At 38.0% G+C, this 21886-nt stretch overlaps 2 protein-coding genes across 2 annotated transcripts in view; one reads left to right on the top strand and one right to left on the bottom strand.

Annotated features, from left to right (window-relative positions):
• The window catches only part of LOC137490965 (protein NLRC3), a 766684-nt gene that overhangs the window by 637728 nt on the left and 107070 nt on the right, over positions 1 to 21886 (top strand). The window lies entirely within an intron of this gene.
• On the bottom strand, positions 331 to 20916 carry LOC108183465 (uncharacterized). Its single transcript, XM_087249453.1, has 4 exons — positions 20860 to 20916; positions 19839 to 19988; positions 5255 to 5447; positions 331 to 2459 (listed from the first exon to the last, which is right to left on the bottom strand). Exons 3-4 carry the CDS (start codon positions 5271 to 5273, stop codon positions 1678 to 1680), a joined length of 801 nt encoding a protein of 266 aa, XP_087105579.1. The 5' UTR covers positions 5274 to 5447; positions 19839 to 19988; positions 20860 to 20916; the 3' UTR covers positions 331 to 1677.

Raw genomic sequence — 21886 nt, 5'->3', positions numbered from 1 at the left:
ACCTCTAAGTCAGAAACCATAATGCTTGACTAAAAAACATTGGCCATCTCCAGTTTGGCAAAGAGTCCTTACCCCATATGGAGTTTAATTATCTGCATTTTTTGCCATGAGGAATGGAATATGAGATTAAAAGATGGATCAGTGCAAAGGCAGCAGTAATGCAGTGTCTGTTGTGGTGAAGGAGCTGAGACGAAAGGTAATCTAAGTACCTACTCTGAGCTATGGTCATGACTGAAAGGACAAGATCTCGGATACAACCGGACACATTAAACAAAATGTTATTACCTGCTTGTTTGAGTCGCAGCATAAAAGAGAGATGAGCCAACAAAATAACCTGAATGCAAATGATTTATTATAAAATGTAACTCATAGAACAATCAATCAAAGCAACCAACAAATGTCTAGGGATACCAATGAAGATAAAGAACTTAGGATATAATCACAACAACACTTTAACTACATGATATAAGTAATGCAAAACAAAACCATAATGTGAAAGAGTCAATGAGATGGCAGGTCTTGACATGAGGACTCCTGAGTAGCCACAGGTCCTGAGGTAGCTAGCACAACTACTTTTATATAGCCATTGATGAGTAATGCAGGCATCCAATCACGATTTACCACATACTCCAATCTGGATTTCTCATTCAGGAAGTCAGACAGAGAACATCATCCAAAACAACATTAGCTACTAGTACACTGGAGAGTGGATAACAGAGGAGATTTCAAGCCACAGAGGTGCTGTTTGCCAGATGTTTATGAAACTGTTCTTCTCTCAGCCGCCAGCATTGTGTTTACATAAATGCAAGGAGCGCAACACATTTACAACCCCATCTACTGCAGTGTCGGAGTGTTGGAAAACAGTATACCTATTATACTGTTATTTATAGCCTATTCAAACATTATTCAGACATGAAACATCCTGTGCACATAAGATGTTTTTCTGCATTCATGTCATGTGTGCAACTTTTTGTCCACGTGTTTCTTAAGCTGCACCGAATGAGTGAAACTCTGTAGACACTGATCAGATCTGTACGGTTTCTCTCCAGTGTGAATCCTCTTTTGGGTTTTGAGATGTTAACTGATTAAACCTCTTGTCACAGTTTGAACACTTGTACGGTCTCTCCAGTGTGAATCATCTGGTGCAGTTTTTGGAGCTGTAATAAAAGTCTTCTCACACTCAAAGCACATATACTCTTTCACACCAGTGTGGATCTTCATGTGTTCATTAAGGTTTGGTGATTGGTTAAAACTCTTCCCACACTGAGTAGATGTGAATGGTTTCCCTCCAGTGTGGGTCTTTATGTGTTTAATAAAGGTCTGAGGATCTGCTGAAACTCATCACACATCGAAGCTGCGGTCACACTAGAATTTGAGCATGCGAAATTCTGTTGTACAGCGCTGTGAAAAGGAACCGGATTAAACAAGATGATCAGACATTTAAAAAGCGAGCGATTGGTCTATATTTTACTAACTGTCCAGAGAGATCTTGTTTTGATCTTCGATAGGTCTCACACAGTCAAGTTATGCAATTTTACAGTTCAGAATTCACCAAGCTTGAATTCTGCAAGGCAATGAACTGCGAAACTTGAGGCATGAACTTGCATTTCCGGTCTGACGCATTCACGTGCGTATGAATGGAAGTCTATGGAGAGAAAAGTCCAGTGTGACCACAGCTTAAGTGCAAGTGAATGATGTCTCTCCAGTGTGGTTCCTCATGTGATAATTAAGGGATGTTGATAGGCTGAAATTCTTCCCACACTGAGGGCATGTGAATGGTTTCTCTCCAGTGTGGATCCTCATGTGTCGACTAAGGGAGAATGAGCAGTAAAAACTCTTCCTACACTGAGTGCATGCGAATGGTTTCTCTCCAGTGTGGATCCTCATGTGTTGATTAAGGTGTGATGATTGACTGAAACTTCTCCCACACTGAGTGCATGTGAATGGTTTCTCTCCAGTGTGTATCCTCATGTGTAGATTAAGGTATGATGACCGGATAAAACTCTTCCCACACTGAGTGCATGTGAATGGCCTCTCTTCAGTGTGGATCCTCATGTGTTTATCAAGGTGTGATGATTGGCTGAAACTCTTCCCACACTGAGTGCAAGTAAATGGTTTCTCTCCAGTGTGGATCATCATGTGTCGATTAAGGGAGGATGAGCAGTTAAAACTCTTCCCACACTGAGTGCATGTGAATGGTTTCTCTCCAGTGTGGATCCTCATGTGTCGATTAAGGGAGGATGAGCAGTTAAAACTCTTCCCACACTGAGTGCATGTGAATGGTTTCTCTCCAGTGTGGATCCTCATGTGTCGATTAAGGGAGGATGAGCAGTTAAAACTCTTCCCACACTGAGTGCATGTGAAACGATTCTTGTTTCTCCTTTTCAAAAAAATATTTTTTTCCTCAATTTTGACATGATGTTCCTCCTCTTTACTCCCCTCATTCTCTTCAATGCGTTCTGAAAGAAATAAATAAAACATTAGTTTTCATTAAGTCTTAAAAACGCTCATCAAAAGCTGAAAAGTGAAAAGACATCACACACCTTTTCACGTACGTTTTTACAGATGTCCACATTGCAGGGCAGAAAGCAATTAGATGTATTCTTTGGCAAGTTTTGTAAATACCCAAGTGTCCACTTAATGGATGTGCGTGGTAGTGTTGGAGGAGATTTGGGATAAGGGTGGCATATATATATATATATATATATATATATATATATATATATATATATATATATATATATATATATATTAAGGGTGGAGCCGAACCCGAATACGGTATTCGGAAAGGCACGTATAGCATGTTTTTACGAATACTTGATTCGAACAAATACTTGAAAAATTATTTGTATTCGGGAGCAAGAAAAACACTATCAAAAAGCTGCGTTTCCTCATGAGACCACAGTGCATGCCCGCGTGAGTGAGTGAGTAAAAGAGAGAGAGAGAGAGAGTGAGAGAGAGAGGGAGAGAGAGAGAGAGAGAGAGAGAAAGAGGCAAAACGCGCCAAAGCCCGAAACTGAAAGCGAGACGTGACTTTTAAGGGGTTGTTTCATATGGATTTATTAATCATTCTTACTGTTCAGTGATCGCAAACTGCCGTAGTTTATTAAAGACGCAAACTCCTCACTGCACGACAGCTGCGCTCCTTCAGCAGACCTCCTCATTCCTGCAGCACGAGAGCTTTATGATTGTTTATGCGCGCCAAAAGTGGCGGATCTGTCCGGTGAAATATCTGACTGCGTGTCCCCGCATCCCTAAGGACTGTTTGGCGAAATATTTGACTGCATGTCACTGCATAACAAACGACTGAAAGGATATAACTAGAGAACTCTCCACTGTGCTACTGGGTGAGAGCGTATAGCAAGCCGTTTTAGCATTTAAACCTTGTTCAGACTATCCATAAATATATTTAGAGATATCTCTAATTATATTTTGACTTGTCATAATTATAATTCGACTAGTCAGATTGGAAATATCTGCAAATATATTATGATAGACTTGTCATATTCCTCCATTGACTTCCATTGAAAAATATTTGCAGATATTTCTAAATAAGTTATGACTAGTCACAATTGTAATTAGAGATATCTCCAAATGAATTTTGACTAGTCAAAAATCCAATTCAAGATATCTACAACTGTAATTAGACTTTTAGTAAATTAATTAGAGATATCTTCAAATATATTTGTAAATATCTGTAAATATGATGAATTAAAGATATCTCTAAATGTATTATGACTAGTAAAAACTCAGAGATATCAATTACAATTGTTACTAGTCAAAATTCATCTGATTTCGTACTAGTACAATTGTAATTGCAGATATCTCTAATTGTCATTCTGAGTAGTGGAATTATAATTATGACTAGTCAAAATATAATTAGAGATATCTCTAATATATTTATGGAGTCAGAACAAAGATTTAAATGCTAAAAAGGCTTGCCATAGAGAGCGCTTCTCACTGAACAGAGCACCGCGCAACCTTCTATGTAATGTATTATCACATGCACTAAAAGCATCCTAAAAGCATAAACACAGCCACATTCTGCCCCAGCAAGTCAGTTTCAAACATAAAAAAAACAAACAAACAAACTTTGTGTCTTTTTTTGTGGCTGGCAGATGATAATACCAGGGCTGTATCTTTTAGTATTATATAGAATACTTTTGTTCTGCCAGATCTCCCGGGCAGGGTTTTATTTAGATTGATTTAGTTAATATTAGTTTTTGGAATTCTGTCCATTGGAAAGAAGTTCTTTCAGAAGAAGAACAGTCTTTTGAAGTATTGTTTGTTTTTATTCTGTCTATTCAGTGTCCTTCAATAAGAACGGTGGTGGTGGGGTTCATAATATTCACAATGGTATTTTATTAGTTGTTGGTTTAACCATGGATGAGATAATGGCTTCTATGTTATTTTCTTTTCAATGACATTTCTTATTACATGTTCAAAAACAACAGCCAATATTGCATATCTGTAATTTATATAATTGGTATAATTAAACAATACTTTCACTATAACGTAAATTAGAAGTGTAATAGAAAAAATATATATTTTTGCGCCATTTTGAATTTTACTTGAATACAAGTACAAATACTTTTCCCCCCTCAACAAATACAAATACCGGCTGCTCCGCACATCCCTAATATATATATTCTGTAGTGTTTGAGTTTATCTTTCAACAGGAAACAATAATATAACTTGTCATAAAATACCCCAAACTGCTCATGCATAGTAGAATCTTTATCTGCTAGGTTCTGCAATATCTTGATTATATCTGGTTCTTTGTGTTGCTCTTCCCAGATTTCTGCAATGGAGATGGGAAATACTAGTTCTTTTATAGCTGAATACACGACAACCAGGTAAGGGATGAATGCAAGATAAAAGCACCTGGTGCTTCATTCAGTGTTCCCTTTCTGTACTCAACCACAAAGTCAAATTTTTGAAGACAAAGGGGCCAGCGGATTAAACGTGAGGTGGTCTTCGTGGAGTTCATGACCCACTGAAGAGTGGAATGATCAGTGACAATAATGAAGAGTTTTGCCTCCAGGAAATGTCTCCACTTTTCGATAGCCTCTAGCAGGGGTTTTCAAACTTTTAGGACACACGCCCCCCCAAGTTTGTCCAATTTCACTCGCACACCCTCCCTTTTCGTCCAGCGAGCCAAAATTATAAAGCATGTGCAAACATCACTCCCATATTATTTGCTGCGTTTAAAGTGCATATAATAATTACACTGAATCATAAACATGTATCTTACCTGATTCAGTGTGATACATGAGTCTGTTTTTGATGTACGTACACACAGAAAATGCTGCTTCGCAGAGCCAAGTTGAAGCAAAAATCAAGAGTACATCAATTTCAAGTTCCGAAAGTTCAGCATATTCTGTATCCACTGCCAGCCAGACTTCTGAGTGTGGTTGAGTCGAACAGTGTCTTCAAAGTACAGGTCACTAGAAAAATGCAGAAGGGAATCTAGCGCTTCGTAAACTTTACGAACCCAGATGTACTGGTTCCAATTATGCTGCTCAGAAAAATACCTATTGAAATGTGCAGACAGAGATGGCAGATGGAGATTGATTTCTGTTTTAATAGTATCCCAGTTAAACATATTTTCTGTGATAAATTCATCCAAGGTCAGGAACATGTCTAGATTTCTTGCATCCACCTGCCCTCTCCATCGCTCCAGTTTCTTCACAAAGCCCACAATTTTATCAGACATTGTTAGTAAGTTTGAAAACGGGCCTTGAAGGGACAAATTAAGCGAATTAAGCCTATCAAATATGTCAGACAGGTATGTAAGATCTGTGAGCCACTTAGCGTCAGTAAAATAACTCCTAAAGGAAGATCCACAATCAATCCTCAGTTCGTCATGCAATGAAAAAATATTCTGCAGGACTTTGCCTGTGGAGAGCCATCTAACCTCCTTGTGCAAAAGCAACGACTCATATTCGGACCCCATTTCTATGCACAACAAGGCAAACAGTCTTGATTTAGTGGGACAAGTCTTTGTGAAATTCACAATCTGTATTGCTGTTTGAAGCACTGCGTTCAAGTCCGCAGGAAGTGTTTTTGCTGCGAGGACCTCTCTGCGAATCATACAGTGGGTGAAGCAAACATGCGGAGCTACTTCATGAACCAAAGCAGCGAGTCCTTTAATTTTTCCTAACATGGATCCCACTCCATCAGTGCCCACACCGACACAATTGTCCCAACAAAGACCAAGTTCATTCAGTTGACCGCTGAGGTTTTCTAAAATATCTTTTCCTGTAAACGTCTTTTCATTGATGAGCAAAATAGTACATCCTCAAGCAATTTTCTCTCATGACTGTAGCAGACGAATACAAGCAGTTGAGATGAGTTTGATATGTCTGTCGACTCAACTAATTGTAATAAAAAATAAATCCCATTCTTTATTCTTCTAATCAGCTGACGTTTGACGTCGCATGCCATATAAGTTATACGCCGGCTTATGGTGTTGTCTGGTAGTGGAATTTGTTCAATGTTACTTACATACTTCTCTCCAAACAGTTCTACAGATGTTCTTTGCAGCTGGAGATATGAGGCTCTCTGGAAATGTATGTGGCTATTTGGCCTTGGCAACTAAATGTGCCACCTCATTTGAAGCAGCAAGCGTTTTTACTTGCAGCGTGGTTTGACTGGTCATCGTTTGTTTTTGTCCTCTTAATGCTGATTCTTTACATCAAAAAAAGTCGACTGGCTTATCTTTTAACATCGGATGTTTCTTCTGTAAGTGACGCACCAGTTTCACAGGTTTTAAACTGTCATTTGCAAGGACCTCTGAACACACAACACATTGTGGACATGGTTCGTTATTAATCGTATTGTATGTACTGTTCATCATACTTCCGTTGCTTTGATGCACACAGGCCTTTGGTTTTTGTAATGAGCGTTAATCCTCTCTGTGTGGAGATCCCCGTTGACGCGGAGGGTTGGTCATCCTGTTGCTTTAATGCTTCAGAAGGGCACTCGTCATCTTTTTTGTCAGACGGTTTACCAGTGTTAACTTCACCGTCATTAATTTTAAAAAGCCACAGGTCCATTTTTTGTGTACGTTTTACACGATCGCATTAACTACAAAAGGTCCCTCGTGCCTGATAGTTAGCTGCGGGACTAATCAGATTGACTCTTGTGAACATAAAAAAAATGTCATAATTAACTTGAGTGCACGCCTCAGTTTCTTGCTCCCCCCTTAACAGGCGCCCCACAGTTTGAAAACCCCTGGCCTATAGTATGGCTAAACATTCCTTCTCTGTAGCGAAGTAATTAACCTCCAGTTTGGTCAGTGTTCGACTTCCATAGACAATAACTTCCTCCTGTCCTTGCGCCTTGTGTTGTGTCAACACTGCACCTAATCCTGAATCACTGGCATCGGTGTAAACCACAAAGGAGCGTCGGAGATCAGGATGTCCAAGGATGGGAGGCGATGTGATTGCTTGTTGACATTGAGTCGTCCATTGAAAAATTCACCCTTTTTTTCTTCAATGAGTTCATAGGCTCTGCAATTTGAGAAAAGTTTGGCATATGGTACCACCCTGCCAATCCAAGGAATCTTTTAACGTCTTTGATGTTTTTGGAACCGGGTAGGATTTTATCGCTTCTACTTTAATGGAATCAGCAGGAATGGCCTGGGTGTTCACCACATGTCCCAGAAATGATCATTTATGTTGGCAGAATTTACTTTTCTTCAGGTTAATGATCAGACCAGCTTTGTGTAACCAAGTGATGACACTTTGAAAATCTTTAAAGTGTTGGGTGACTGAGGGTGAGTATATGATGATGTCATCAAAATACATAAAACACATTTTCCCCGCAACTCTCCTAGGACAGACTCCATTAATTTGTGGAATGTTGCTGGGTCATTTTAAAGTCCAAAGAGCATAACTTTAAAGTGGTATAGGCCCAAGAGCAATGAACGCAGTCTTGGATTCACTTCCAGGCTCCATAGTTACCTGCCAGTACCCACTGTTGAGATCAATCGTGGAGAAGATGACAGCACCAGAGAGGGATTCCAGTATCTCTGTCATGTTAGGTAGGGGTAGGGATCTCTTTCTGTGATAGCGTTCACTTTACGATAGTCCACATAGAACCTCATACTGCTATCTTTTTTGGGGACAAGGACTTTAGCCTCATTTCCACTATGGGGCCAGTGCGAGCCAGGGCTTTAATCGGGCTGGGCCGGGCCAATAGCCCGGGAGGTTGAGAAATGAGGCCGAAATCATGTCGCGTTTCCACTGTCGGTCTAGTAGCTCACAGCGCGTCACGCAAACACCGCCCACAGAACATCCCCGAATCAAACGTCACACAACCCGCCCACTTCAGCGGGAATCAGCACAGGCAGATAAAGCACACCATAGATTCATCACGAAACGAAACCATTAAAATGAAGACAACCAAAACAAACAAACGACACAATACTGTACAGCAGTACATGAAATGTCTATACGCACAGACCTGTGTATTTCCATTCATTACATTTGTTTACTCGCCGACCGACTGTTGGCATTGTGCATCGAGTGCTCTCGCCACTAACGGAGGGACCCAGCACAGAGAGCGCACACATCCATAATATAAAGCCACAGAAATTCTCCGTTATAATTTGGTATGAAATGTATTTTATTACATCCTCGTTTTGATAGACGTTGTGTTAAGTGTTTCAGCACAAGAGCGAGTAGCCTAACAAAATATAGCCATATTTGTTGCGCTCAGTAGCTATTCACTAAAGCTCTTCATTTAAAGTTTCATTTATAAATTTAACCACGTCATATAAAAACATAAACAGTTGTTTGAGGATATAGAACACATTTTGTGTTTGGACTTTCCCCCGATGAGTTTAAAGCAGCGAGCTCTGCGCAGGACTGAGTGACAGAAAAAAAGGTATAGGCTAGATTCTGCTTTCACTCACCCAAATAATGCTCTGTTTGCGTGATTTGATGAATATCACGCATCCAAATACTTTACGTAATTTGTTAAGTTTTATGTCTTTCTGTTGTATTTATATTGTGTATTATCTCCAAAATAAATAAAGAAAAAAGCTGCTCGCGGCATAACAGAGCTGTGAAGGAGCGCTCTTGCCCGGTCTCACACACACATACAGGCATCTAAATGCGCACAAACAAACATTTTAAACTTGACAAAAACTCTCGAAAACTTTTACTGTCTGCTGTGTCTTTAATATTATGCGTATTGAAACAGGAGGACGCAGCAAAGAATGTCACTATAAAATAAAACTACTTTATTATTTTATGCAGCAGCCTTACATTTAAAAGGGAAACATAAGGGTGATCATAGGCAAAATGACCCCAGACTATAAGGCTAGATGTTTTCTTTCCCTTATTTCTTCGCATGTACTCATGTGTGATCAGAAAACTGCCCGCCTCTCCTTTCACTCCGCCCCGAAGCCCCAGCTGGCCCTCCTTGGCCAAAGGTATTCGGCGGGCCGAAAAAGGCTGGCCGCTGGCCCCAAGAAAGCCCGCTTTGGCCCAATTAAGCCCCGGAAGTGACAGTGGAAACGCCACTGGCCTTGGATTAGCTGTTGTGGTATGAACTCATGGGTACGAGGATGAATTAGTTTTGCAGTGGTTCTCAATATACCAATATAAAATATACCAGGATTTCGAAGCGATGATTTGACTGACATGAAAAGTGACCAATCTCAGTAGACCTTGTCTAGGTTTGCGTGAAACATAAGGGCGGGACAAAGGCCTTTCTGTGTTACAGTGACAGAAAACAACAACTTAAAAACAAATGCATTAGTAAAAACACTCAAAGAGCATTATTTCAATGTAGAGATGTTATTCACAAGAGTAATTAAACCGCGGACATCCTGCCATTTTGAAGATCTACTTACGTTTGGCTTTCTTCTCTCCGACAGAGTTTACTCGCCTCTGACCTATCACTCTTCTGAAGCCTAGTTTAATACAATCTGAGAGCATACTCACACTATGTACAGTTGCTTTGAACCAGGCCAAAGCACGCTTGTCCCCCATTCAGGCCAGGGCACGCTTACATCATTGATGATGCACTGTTCAGTAGAAAAGTGCTCTCGCTCAGCACAGTGGAGACTTCTCTAATTATGTTGTTTTAGTCGTTTGGGATGCGGTGACACACAATCAAATATTTCGCCAAACAGATCCGCCACTTCTGACGCTCATTAACAGTCATAAAGTCCTCGTGCTGCAGGAATTAGGAGGTTTGATGAAGGCACAGCTGCGGTGCAGTGAGGGGTTTGCGTCTTTAATAAACTACAACAGTTTGCGTTCATTGAACGGTAAGAATGATTAATAAATGCATATGAAATAGTCCCTTAAAAGGCACGTCTTGCTTTCAGTTTCTGGCTTAGGCGCGTTTTGCACTCACACACAAGCATACCGCGCCAAAGCCCAAGTGAACTGTGCCTGAGCCCGATTCAACACACTCACACTTCTCAAACGATCAGGCAAACAGGCCTGGGCACGGTTCGGATAGCATAGTGTGAGTAGGCTCTAAGAGTGTCGGCGCAGGTCTGCAGGTAATGCGCAATTATTCATTTCTGCAAATGTCGCAAGTGCTTTATTTTAACACGAGAGTGCAGTCATGTACGTTAATCGCCAAAACTGGATATCCGAGCCTTTAAATAGGCTTTTTTAAATGAACTGCAAGTCCTCTCATGATCTCATCGCGTGTGTGTGCTCAGACTATATACAATTGTGATCTCTCAGAAGTAGAAATTATTTATCTTTGCTCCTCGACTAAACTTAGTCAAAAACTATCAAGTATTTAGAATTAGATTGATGCATGACCGGTGACAATGCTAACGCACTTACTTGGCTGTATTGTGATGTGAAACTTAGCCTACCATAACTTTTAGCAAAGGTGGAACTTTTTATTTCTTTACGGCAAAAGAATTATGCTAGAAATGTTTCTGGATGAGGTATTTATGTGATTTATACATAATAGAGGTGTTCTGATCTGTCTTAAAGCATCAACAATTTGTACAGGCATTACAGGTCAAAGCAATCTGTTACATTTATCAAAATAAACAATATTAAAGCACTGCCTTGAGAAATGTAGTGTTGTCAGAAACCAAGTAATTAGTTTTTTTTATTTTATTACTGACAGTGTTCTTATATTTTTTGTAAAATTATTTCAGTTTAGGATCAAGAGTAAAATAAAATATTGTATAGACAACAAGCAAATAAGAAAAACAGTGTAAAATATGTAAATAAAACCCCAAGTTTAAATCTTTTCATCATATACTTTAAACATTTAAAAGGCAAGGCAAGGCAAGGCAAGTTTATTTATATAGCACATTTCATACACAGTGGCAATTCAAAGTGCTTTACATAAACAGGAATAAAAAAGACAAGTTTAGGAACATAAAATGCAGACAATAAAAATTATTAAAAACAGATAAAAACAAATTAAAATGAGTTAAAATAGGTTATAAAAGAATGAAAAAGAAAACGAAAAACATAATAGTGCGATCTGTCGGACGCAGCACAGTGCTCATTCAGTAAAGGCACAGCTAAACAGATGTGTTTTCAGTCTTGATTTGAATGTGCCTAATGTTGGAGCACATCTGATCATTTCTGGAAGCTGATTCCAGCAGTGAGGAGCATAGTGGCTGAAGGCAGATTCACCCTGCTTAGACTGAACTCTTGGAACTTCTAGTTTATATGATCCTAAAGATCTGAGTGATCTGTTAGGTTTGTATTCAGTGAGCATATCTGTAATGTATTGAGGTCCTTGACCATTTAGTGATTTATAGACCAGTAATAATACTTTAAAATCTATTCTGAATGTAACTGGCAGCCAGTGTAGAGACCTGAGGACAGGTGTGATGTGCTCTGATTTCCTGCTTCTGGTCAGAATTCTGGCTGCAGCATTCTGGATGAGCTGCAAGTGTCTGACTGTCTTTTTGGGAAGGCCAGTGAGGAGTCCATTACAGTAATCCACCCTGCTGCTGATAAAAGCATGAACAAGTTTCTCTAAGTCTTCACTGGAAACAAAGCATCTGATTCTTGCTATGTTTTTGAGATGATAGTATGCTGATTTACTAACTGCTTTGACATGACTGTTGAAACTCAGATCTGACTCCAGAGTCACACCAAGATTCTTGACCTTATTTTTTGTCGTTTGACCTTTAGAGCCTAGGTACGCATTCACCTTGAGAACCTCATCTCTGTTTCCAAACACAATCATTTCAGTTTTCTCTTTGTTTAACTGAAGAAAATTTTGGCACATCCAATTTTTAATTTCATCAATGCATTGGCAGAGGGTGTCAATGGGGCTGTAATCATTAGGCAGTAAGGCTAGGTAGATCTGAGTGTCATCAGCATAGCTGTGGTAGGAGATTTGATTCTTTCTCATTATTTGGCTCAGAGGGAGCATGTAAAGGTTGAACAGGAGAGGTGCCAGAATCGAGCCTTGTGGGACTCCACATGTCATGGGTGTCCACCTCGACCTATGATCACCTAAACTGACATAGTAACCTCTCCCTTCAAGGTAAGATCTGAACCATTTAAGGACTGTCCCAGACAGCCCAACCCAGTTTTCCAGCCTATCCAGAAGTATGCTGTGATCGACAGTGTCAAATGCAGCACTGAGATCCAACAATACCAGCACTGTTATTTTACCTGAATCTGTATTTAGGCGTATATCATTGATTATCTTTATAAGAGCGCTCTCTGTACTGTGATGTGATCTGAAACCAGATTGAAAATTGTCTAAACACCCCCTGAAGTTTAAGAACTTGTTAACCTGGTTAAAAACAACTTTTTCAATGATTTTGCCAATGAAAGGGAGATTTGAGATTGGCCTGTAATTGCTCAATAGGGTGTTATCCAGGTTGCTCTTCTTCAAGAGGGGTTTAACAACTGCAGTTTTAAGTGAGGTTGGAAAAATCCCTGAGAGAAGTGAATCATTTACCACTTTTAGGAGATCCATTTCTAAACAGGTAAACACTGTTTTGAAGAATGATGTGGGGAGCGTGTCAAGACTGCAGGTTGATGTTTTCATAACTTGCACAGTCTCTTCTAAGATTTTACCGTTAATTGCCATGAAGTCAGACATATTGTCTGACTTCTCAAGTTGTGGTTGAGCTTGTTTGATATCGACACAACTTGGCTGATTGGATGAGCTGATTGCCTTTCTGATATTATTGATCTTATCAGTGAAGAAATGAGCAAACTCATTACATTTGCTTTCAGAGAGGAGCTCACTGGGAATCCGACTGGGGGGGTTTGTGAGCCTCTCTACTGTTGCAAAGAGTGTGCGAGCATTATTTACATTGTTGTTTATAAGGTTTGAAAAGAAAGTCTGTCTAGCAGTTTTTAGTTCCACATTAAAAGCCTGAAGACTGTCTTTATAGATATTATAATGGACTACTAGTTTCGTCTTTCTCCACATACGCTCAGCTTTCCTGCATTGTCTTTTCTTCAATTGGACTGCTCTTGAGTTTCTCCAAGGGACTCTCTCTTTGCCAGTTCTCTTCCTAACTTTAACAGGAGCGATGTGATTTATTACATTTTCAATTTTAGAATTAAACAAATCAAGGAGAGAATCAACAGAGTCTGCAGATATACTTGGTGCTAGCGATATGGCCTTCATAAACTGCTCACTAGTGTTCTCATTTATGCATCTCTTTCTGACAGAGACAGATCTGTCTTTAATAGCTGGAGTGATCAATATATCAAAAAAGATACAGAAATGATCAGATAGTGCCACATCCTTAACAGCAGTCGATGAAATGTGTAAACCCTTAGTTATAAGTAGATCAAGAGTGTGTCCACGATTGTGTGTGGGTCCTTGAACATGCTGAGTCAGATCAAAAGTGTTAAAAACAGTCATCAGTTCTTTTACAGCATTGATTTCTGGATTATCAATGTGAATATTAAAATCCCCAGCAATACTAAAATAATCATATTCAGATGTTACTATTGATAACAGCTCTGTAAAATCCTCAATAAAAGCTGGAGAATATTTTGGAGGTCTGTAGATAATGATCAGTAAGATGCGTGGAGCACCTTTTAGTGCTATACTCAGATATTCAAAAGACAAATAGTCACCAAATGACACTTGTTTACATTCATACACATCTTTAAACAGGGCAGCGATGCCTCCACCTCTCCTATTAACTCTGCAAACACTCAAAAAGTCAAAGTTTAAAGGAGCTGCTTCATTCAGAACTGCTGCGCTACAACTGTCATCTAGCCAAGTTTCAGTTAAAAGCATAAAATCAAGGCAATTTGTGTTGATAAAATCATTGACTAAAAGTGACTTATTATTGAGTGATCTGATGTTTAGAAGTGCTAACTTAACAGTTTTAGTCGTTTTCACTACAGAAGTCTCAGATATACATTTAATAGACACCAGATTTGAATGATTTGCTATACGGTCTGAAAGAGTCTTTGGTTTTCTGTCACGTAATAAGACACATATCTGCGTAGAGAAAGCTACAGACACACTGGGTTCCTGCTTGTTCTGTAAACATCTGATAAAGACACTGTTATCTAAGCAGGCCCCCGAGACACATCAATGGCAGTTTTTAAGTTCACCAGCTAAAGATGAGGTGTTTTTTGGGACCTGGCGCTGTCGCAAAGACCTGAGGCCTTTCCTAGGTGTAGGGCGAGGTGGGCTTAGAGATGGACGTGTGGCTTGCTGACTTTTGGTTGCTAACTGGGGGCTAGCAGCAATGGAGTGTGAGAGTTTAGTTCCAGCACACACCAGTTCCTCCATCTTTTTTGAAAAATCCAAGAGAGGCGAGCAAGATGACAATGAGAACGTGTCCGGTGACAGAGGCTGTGGGTCTGGGGTTTCTGGCTGCTGAGATATGTTTACCTGGCTGTTTTCCTGGGGATCATCAATGAGTGCTGAGACTTGATGCTGTTCTGATGCATCAAAGTCTGCCTGTGTTGAGCTCAGTGTGCAGGGCGCAGACGGCAGTTTGTCCGTTATCGGCGGTTGTTGTGGCTGCGTGGTGTTATCTCTGTCCTTGTAGGATGCGTCAGCCACAAGTCCACTCAGGAGCTGATTTGAAGTCCTGTGGTCATCCGGACATTTGCTAGGTGTGTGTGTGTCATTCAGTTCAGTGGCATACACAGCTGATGGATGATGGAGGGAGAAGAGGATGTTGTCTTTCAGCACTTTTGCACCAAGCTTGTTTGGATGAAGGCCATCTGATGTAAACAGCTGTCTTTGGTTTCAGAAGAGATTGAAGTTGTCGATGAAATTCAGTCTTTTCATGTGACATGTTTTCTGCAGCCATGCATTTAGACCAAGGAGCCTTGAAAACATATTTGTCCCTCTTGCAGGGAGTGGTCCACTGATGAACGGCTGAATTTTCAATCTTTCAACTGTTTCCAAGAGCTCACAGAAATCTCTCTTGAGCAGTTCTGACTGCTCCTTCCGAATATCATTCTTCCCCACATGGATAATAATCCGTTTTGCAGTCTCATGTTTCCTTAATATGTTCTCAAGTTCTTTATTTATATCAGAAACTGTAGCATGAGGAAAGCAGTATGTCATGGTATCTCTGCTCCTAAAATTTTTGATTATTGAGTCTCCAACAATCAATGTTCTTATCTCTGTTGCGATCGGAGCAGAATGCCGCTGTCTAGTCGGCCTTGAGCCTCTGTTCAGAGCAAAGTTAATTGCTGAGTCATGCGATCTCTGTCTAACTGCATTTGGGGAATCTTCACCCATATTACTCAAAACTTCATATCTGTTCTGAAGCTGTATTTGAGTCCGAGCTGTATTTGGGGTAGAGAACGCTAATGCAGCAGCGTATGACCTTCGTGATCTGACCCCACGAGTACCCTTTGGTCTCGCACCTTGTTTATGCCATAGTTCACGCTGATTTTCAACAGTTTCAATCTGTTTTTCTGTTCACAAAACAGTAGCTGGAGTAGATTTATAGGGCTTACCGGCTGAATGCTGTGAGGCTCCACGATGAACCGGTCCTGTGTAATTCGACAGTTCTGGTTGGATCGCGAGTAACTTTGTTTCAAGAACTGCAATCTTTTGTAAAAGTTTATGGCAGTTGGTGCAGCAGTGAGTTTCCAAATCAATATGATCCAGAGCCATTTTCACAGCCGTGTTTTCCCGTCTCAGGAATGAAAGCAGCTGGTAGCGGGAGGATTGTTTAGACGATAATTCCTCTAAATAAAAGTAAAGTTGTACTCCAGAAAGTTTGTAGATTCGATGTTGATCTTCAAGCTGTTTCGCTTGAGCACTGTGCTGATAGGCTCAAGTTAAAATTAGATTATAAAATAAAAAAGCAGGAGTGCAAGGAACGGAGCAGTAGGCAAAGACGTCCGAACAGTAGCAAAGCAGGAAACAAAAAAGCTTGAAAGTATTGTTTAAAAATGGACAAAAAGTGTCTCTATGGCCTTAAAAGTATGTGGTAGTTTTGCCAGTGCTACTGAAAATGATTCATTGTCGTGTTCGGAAAAAAATAGACCATACTTTGTTAATGCAAATACCTATATGTAGCCTTGTGATTTAAACAATTTAAATAATTGTATAATTTAAAAGGGCCATAAAGAAAAACAGATTTTTTTCCCCAAAAGTAATTAACTAGTACTCAAAGTAGTTTTTTAAAGAGTAATTTGTAAAATATTAGTATAATTTACTAAAACTTGTATTATTTTAGCAGTGTATTATGAGTACAAATATTCTGTTCTCTTTTCATCTGTGAGATAACATCAACAAATAAACAAAAAAATGCACAAGCACATTTAGTAAAGGTGTATTATATTATTAATAAATGATTAATTAATTGTTATATTATTATTAATAAATGGTTTTTATTTGTATAAATCAATAGACAGTTCATATGCAGTATTTTTATGAATTGCTGAAAAAACATTGCAGGTGTTCAACACATTGCATGTTAGTCTTAGCTTATTATATTAACGCTGTTTTTAGGATTTAAAAATGTATTCTTTAAAAAGCAAAAAGATTCCAATGGCGACACCTGCTGGTACGTGAAGAATATGGTCAATACTGATGAACTTTACACTCAAATGTTTGCACATCATCAGCATGCTGTAATCCATTTCCTAAGCAGCAAAAGTCTTTTTTAGACTAGTTTGTTGGCCAGTTGTAGTCAGTGCAATGCTAAACATTATTGTTTCACTTTAATTTGTTTTGTCTCACATCGTCCCACAACATCACATAGTTTAGAATACTGTACAATGTTTTATAATAATTAATTATTTTGGTGTCCATTTCATTCAGCATATTTAAAAATTAAGGGGATCCCTGTTTTTTTGACATACTTTAAATCAGGGTTTCTACAGGTGTCACCAAGTTAAATGTAAGACTTTTTAAGACCATTATGAATGAAATTTTAGACTAAGGAATTTTTCAATTGGCCCAGATGAAAAAAATATTTATATGTCCAAACAAAAATATTTTATCATAAAATATTTAATAATACAATAATAAATCAAAAATAATAATAACATTAAAATATTTTTTTATATTTCTTAGCAAAAGATCATAAATATTGTGTAAAAACAAGAGAGCTCTACTTGGATCCACACACTTTTTTTTCCCAAAATAAACTCTCTTTAAAATAAAAAAAAACAAATTAACAAATGTTTTAAAAGTTTTAAAAACTTGTTAAACTAATGCCTAGTTCACACTAAAGGATTTTAAGCCTGATTTGAGCCCAATTTGGAAGTTAACGAGCTCGCCGACAGATCGGGCTGTGATCGGGAAGAAATCTGCGGGTGCACAGCGCTCGCTGCTCTTTATGTGTGAACTACTGAGCAACGCATCAACGAGGCTCGCTGACGCGTCGCCGACACCTCGCAGACGGAAATCCAACATTCAGCATGCTAAATATTCCAGAGCAGTCGGCCGACTCAACCCCACGTGTGGTCAGATGTAGTGACGAGCTGCAGCCAATGAGAGAGCAGATAAGCATGAGCCGCGTGCCTGTGTTCAGGAGCTCAGCAGAAACATCTGTGATTGGTCAAAATGGACATCGGTGCACTCGCTTGATTCTGCGTTAGCACAGACATGAGTGTAGGCTATATTAACAGTGGAACTAGAATTCTGTAACTATTAGAATTACCATACTGCTCATTCTGACCGTTCTCATATAAAACGCCATATTGTCACAACATATTTACATTCAAAGCTATTATTGAGATATTAAAATTAAGCTTTGAATGTCTGGCATCATATTTAATGACACTATTACCCTAAAAATACAATCTTTTTTTTGTAATACAGCCTATAAATATGTAGTTAAGATACTAAAACACTTAAAGGTCTTGGCTTTCATTTTCACTTTCAAACAGGAGCTATTTCACTGCACAGAATATGCTGTTTTGAAAGACATCTGAAGTAAATTGATGTTTTTGCCATCAGAAAGTTTTGTTTATGTTAGCAGGAAGTTGCTAGGCAAGAAAATGCACACATATTTAAAGTCACAGTGAAAAGTATTAGACATGCATGCAGACATTTTAACCAATATGGTAATTTAAGGCAGAAATGCTCAGTTCTTTAATGTTTTGTAATAAAAAAACATAATGTCAGAAAGAAATACACTAATAGTTAGAAAACGGCAGGGTGTTATAAATATGTTAGTTTTATTTCAAAGAGTTATAAAATTACAAAAATTAAAAACTCTCTGTTTATCTATCCACTGGAACCTGCAGATGAGTGATTAATTCGCTGATAAATCAGCTGATTTGACGATGTTTTTAAATGCTTTCTCCAAAGCTTGAAACGCTGTCAGTGATGTAATCCGCACACAAGCAGCCAATAGTGTTCAGCTTTTTCTGACGACTCCTCCCTCAAATTTTCATTGGCGGTGGTTTGGTAGCTTGAATGAACTGATGGGGAATGAGATGTTGTCAGATCATGTAGTGTGTGACCCCCCCTCTAGTGGATCGTTCACGGAGTGTTGCGTAGTGTGGACACCACAGAGATTAAAAGACACAAAGTCAGGTCATGTAGTGTGAACGGCACAGCGATCTGCTGATGTTTAAAATCCTGTAGTGTGAACTAGGCTTAAATCTGTGCACAACAATCTGTCCAGGTCGATATCCTCAGCAGTCCTTATCATTATGATAAACAGAGTTAAAATGTCTTGTTGGTGATTGTATGAGTTTTGACCAGATTGGGTAACAAAACATGAACACAGGAAAATGAAGACTTGTTTAAAAAGATGTAAGACCTACAACACAATATTTCATTAAATTTAAGTTTTTTTAAGGCCTAAATTTTTGATTTTGGAATTTAAGACATTTTAATACCCAGCGGAAACCCTGTTTAAACACAATAGCCCTGGTAATTAGTTATTATAATAATGTAGGTCAAACTAAGATAATATCTGTGAGAACTAGTAACAACTACAAAAACAAGTTTAAACCCATAAAGAAGTTGATAAAAAAAGGGAATTGTGATTAACGTGACACATGCAAATGGAAAGTACTAAGCCAACACCTTCACCGTAATAGCAAATATCTTCTATGAGAATACTGTAGGTCAAATATTGTCAGCTCAGATAAACCTTTTTAATTTTTAGTTTTTATTTATTTTATATAGCGCCAGTGCTCAAGGACGCTTTACAAACAAAGAGAACAAGAAAAGCAATGACCTTAAGAAGGTAAAGAAAATAGGAGACGAATAATACATAACAAGTATGACATAAATAAGAACAAGTGATGAAACTCATTCTGTCTTTCAATGAGTGCTTATGTGCATTTAGGAGAACTAGGCAGCACACTCAGGGCTGCAAGATGGATTTAATTTAGTATTCTTATTATTAAAATATCTGAATGAGGATTAAATGACTGAGTTGGTCTTTGAGAATGAAAACCAACCTGTTTGTTCCTGCAGATCTTCCTATTTGACTGTAAATGTTTCTTCAATCTTCACATCTTCACTCTCCTCTTTAATAAACGCCATCTTTATAACAGTGTGGAGATCAGTCGCTTCAGCAGGAGTTTTTCTCTGCGTTTCGACACTTTATCCTGTTTAAAATGAACAAAACAATAAAAATGTTCTGTTTAAAATTAAGAAAACAGTGAACAGAAACAAAATAACTTCTCTTCAACACTTGCTTCAACAGTTTCTTTATATGAGAGTAATTAACTATAAGAAATCAGGTAAAAGAGTAAGTTCTAGCAAGAAACAATAGCCACAAATGAGCTGATTAAAACTAGTACTCCATTTCATAGAGGTAGGTTGGTTTTATATTCGCACATTCTGACTTTCCCCTTAATAATATAATTTCATAAAAAGTAATTTTTGCAAACTCTAAATAGCGAAATCATATAAGCAGCCAATGACTATTAAAGTACAACATTGTTCACAGTCAAATAAACAGTGTTAATGTTGTTTAGAAGTCACACTTGCATGCTAATAAATCTGATCGAATATTCAAAGTAACATGGTAAACAATATAGAGACTTCTTAATGAACGAATGTGCGAATATAAAACCAACTTTACCTCTATCTCCATTTCTTTTATATGGTGATGTATACTTAGAATGGAATTATGCTATTTAATAAATTAAACCTTCATTAAAACACTTATTGCACACTTTACTGTTACTTCACTTAAACTTTCTTCAGGTATGTTCTTAATTGTTTTGTTTGTTTTATTTATATTATTGTCTGCTTATAGCACTTTTTTGCCCAAGACAAATTTCCTCTCGGGAACAAAAGGTTTATCTTATCTTTATTTAAACAATAGACCTCATTACTGTGAGTTAAATAGTAATACGTAGAATAAAGGGTTAAAATAATATTGTCAACAGCAGGTACATAATTTAGCACTAAATGAAAAACCTGAAACTTTAATCAATCGCGTTATATAAGGCTAAACGCTTTAAAACAAACCTTTCTCCAGTTGAATCACGGCACGGAGAGCGGCGCAGGCTTATGGCGTCACAAGCCACGCTCAAATAAAAGTCTGTTTTTTAACCTTTTTTTTGCCACTTACTCTGAGTCATGACTTATTATATATAGGTTTTCTCTGCGTTTGGACACTTTACCCAGTAAAAAATTAACAAAGCAATAAAAATGACCTCTTTAAAATGAATAAAACTATGAACAGAAACAAAATAACTTCTCTTTAAATGAGAGTAATTAACAAAAATAAATCCGGTAAGTCAGAGCAAGAAACAATAGCCACAAATGAGCTGATTAAAACTAGTACTCCATTTCTTATACATACTTAGAATGAAGTGAAATTATCCTATTTAATAAATTAAATAAATAAATAAATAAAATAAATTTAAATAAATTAAACCTTTGTCTTAAAATATTTACATTAAAGGTTTGTCATGACTGCAACAGTAAATGGAAAAAAGCTAAACAAAAAATACTTTTATTTTGACGCGGCGTGTGACGTCATCAGACGGCGCCGCTTCAGCGCTGTGATTCAACTGGAGAAAGGTTTGTTTTAAAACGTTTACAGATATAAGCCTAAAAGTTAAAGTTATAAAGTTAGTTTTATACGATGTTAAATTATGTTCCTGCTGTTGGACATATTATTTTAACCCTTTATACAACGTAGTACTATTTTATGCTCAGTATTTACAGGCAATTGTTTGAATAAAGTAGGTTTACAGAAAAGTGTGTAATAAGTATTAATGAAATCTTTTACCTGATTTACTTTTGTTAATTACTTTCATATAAAGAAACTGTTGAAGCAAGTGTTGAAGAGAAGTTATTTTGTTTCTGTTCATTGTTTTATTCATTTTAAACAGGACATTTTTATTGTTTTGTTCATTTTAAACAGGATAAAGTGTCCAAACACAGAGAAAAACTCCTGCTGAAGCGACTGATCTCCACACTGTTATAAAGATGGCGTTTATTAAAGAGGAGAGTGAAGATGTGAAGATTGAAGAGACATTCACAGTCA

The sequence above is a fragment of the Danio rerio genome, chromosome 4 (assembly GCF_052040795.2).
Source record: "Danio rerio strain M-AB ecotype USA chromosome 4, GRCz13ab, whole genome shotgun sequence".
Taxonomy (NCBI): Eukaryota; Metazoa; Chordata; class Actinopteri; order Cypriniformes; family Danionidae; genus Danio; species Danio rerio.
Note: the sequence above shows the minus strand (reverse complement) of the source record. Positions and strands in the feature narration are given on the sequence as shown.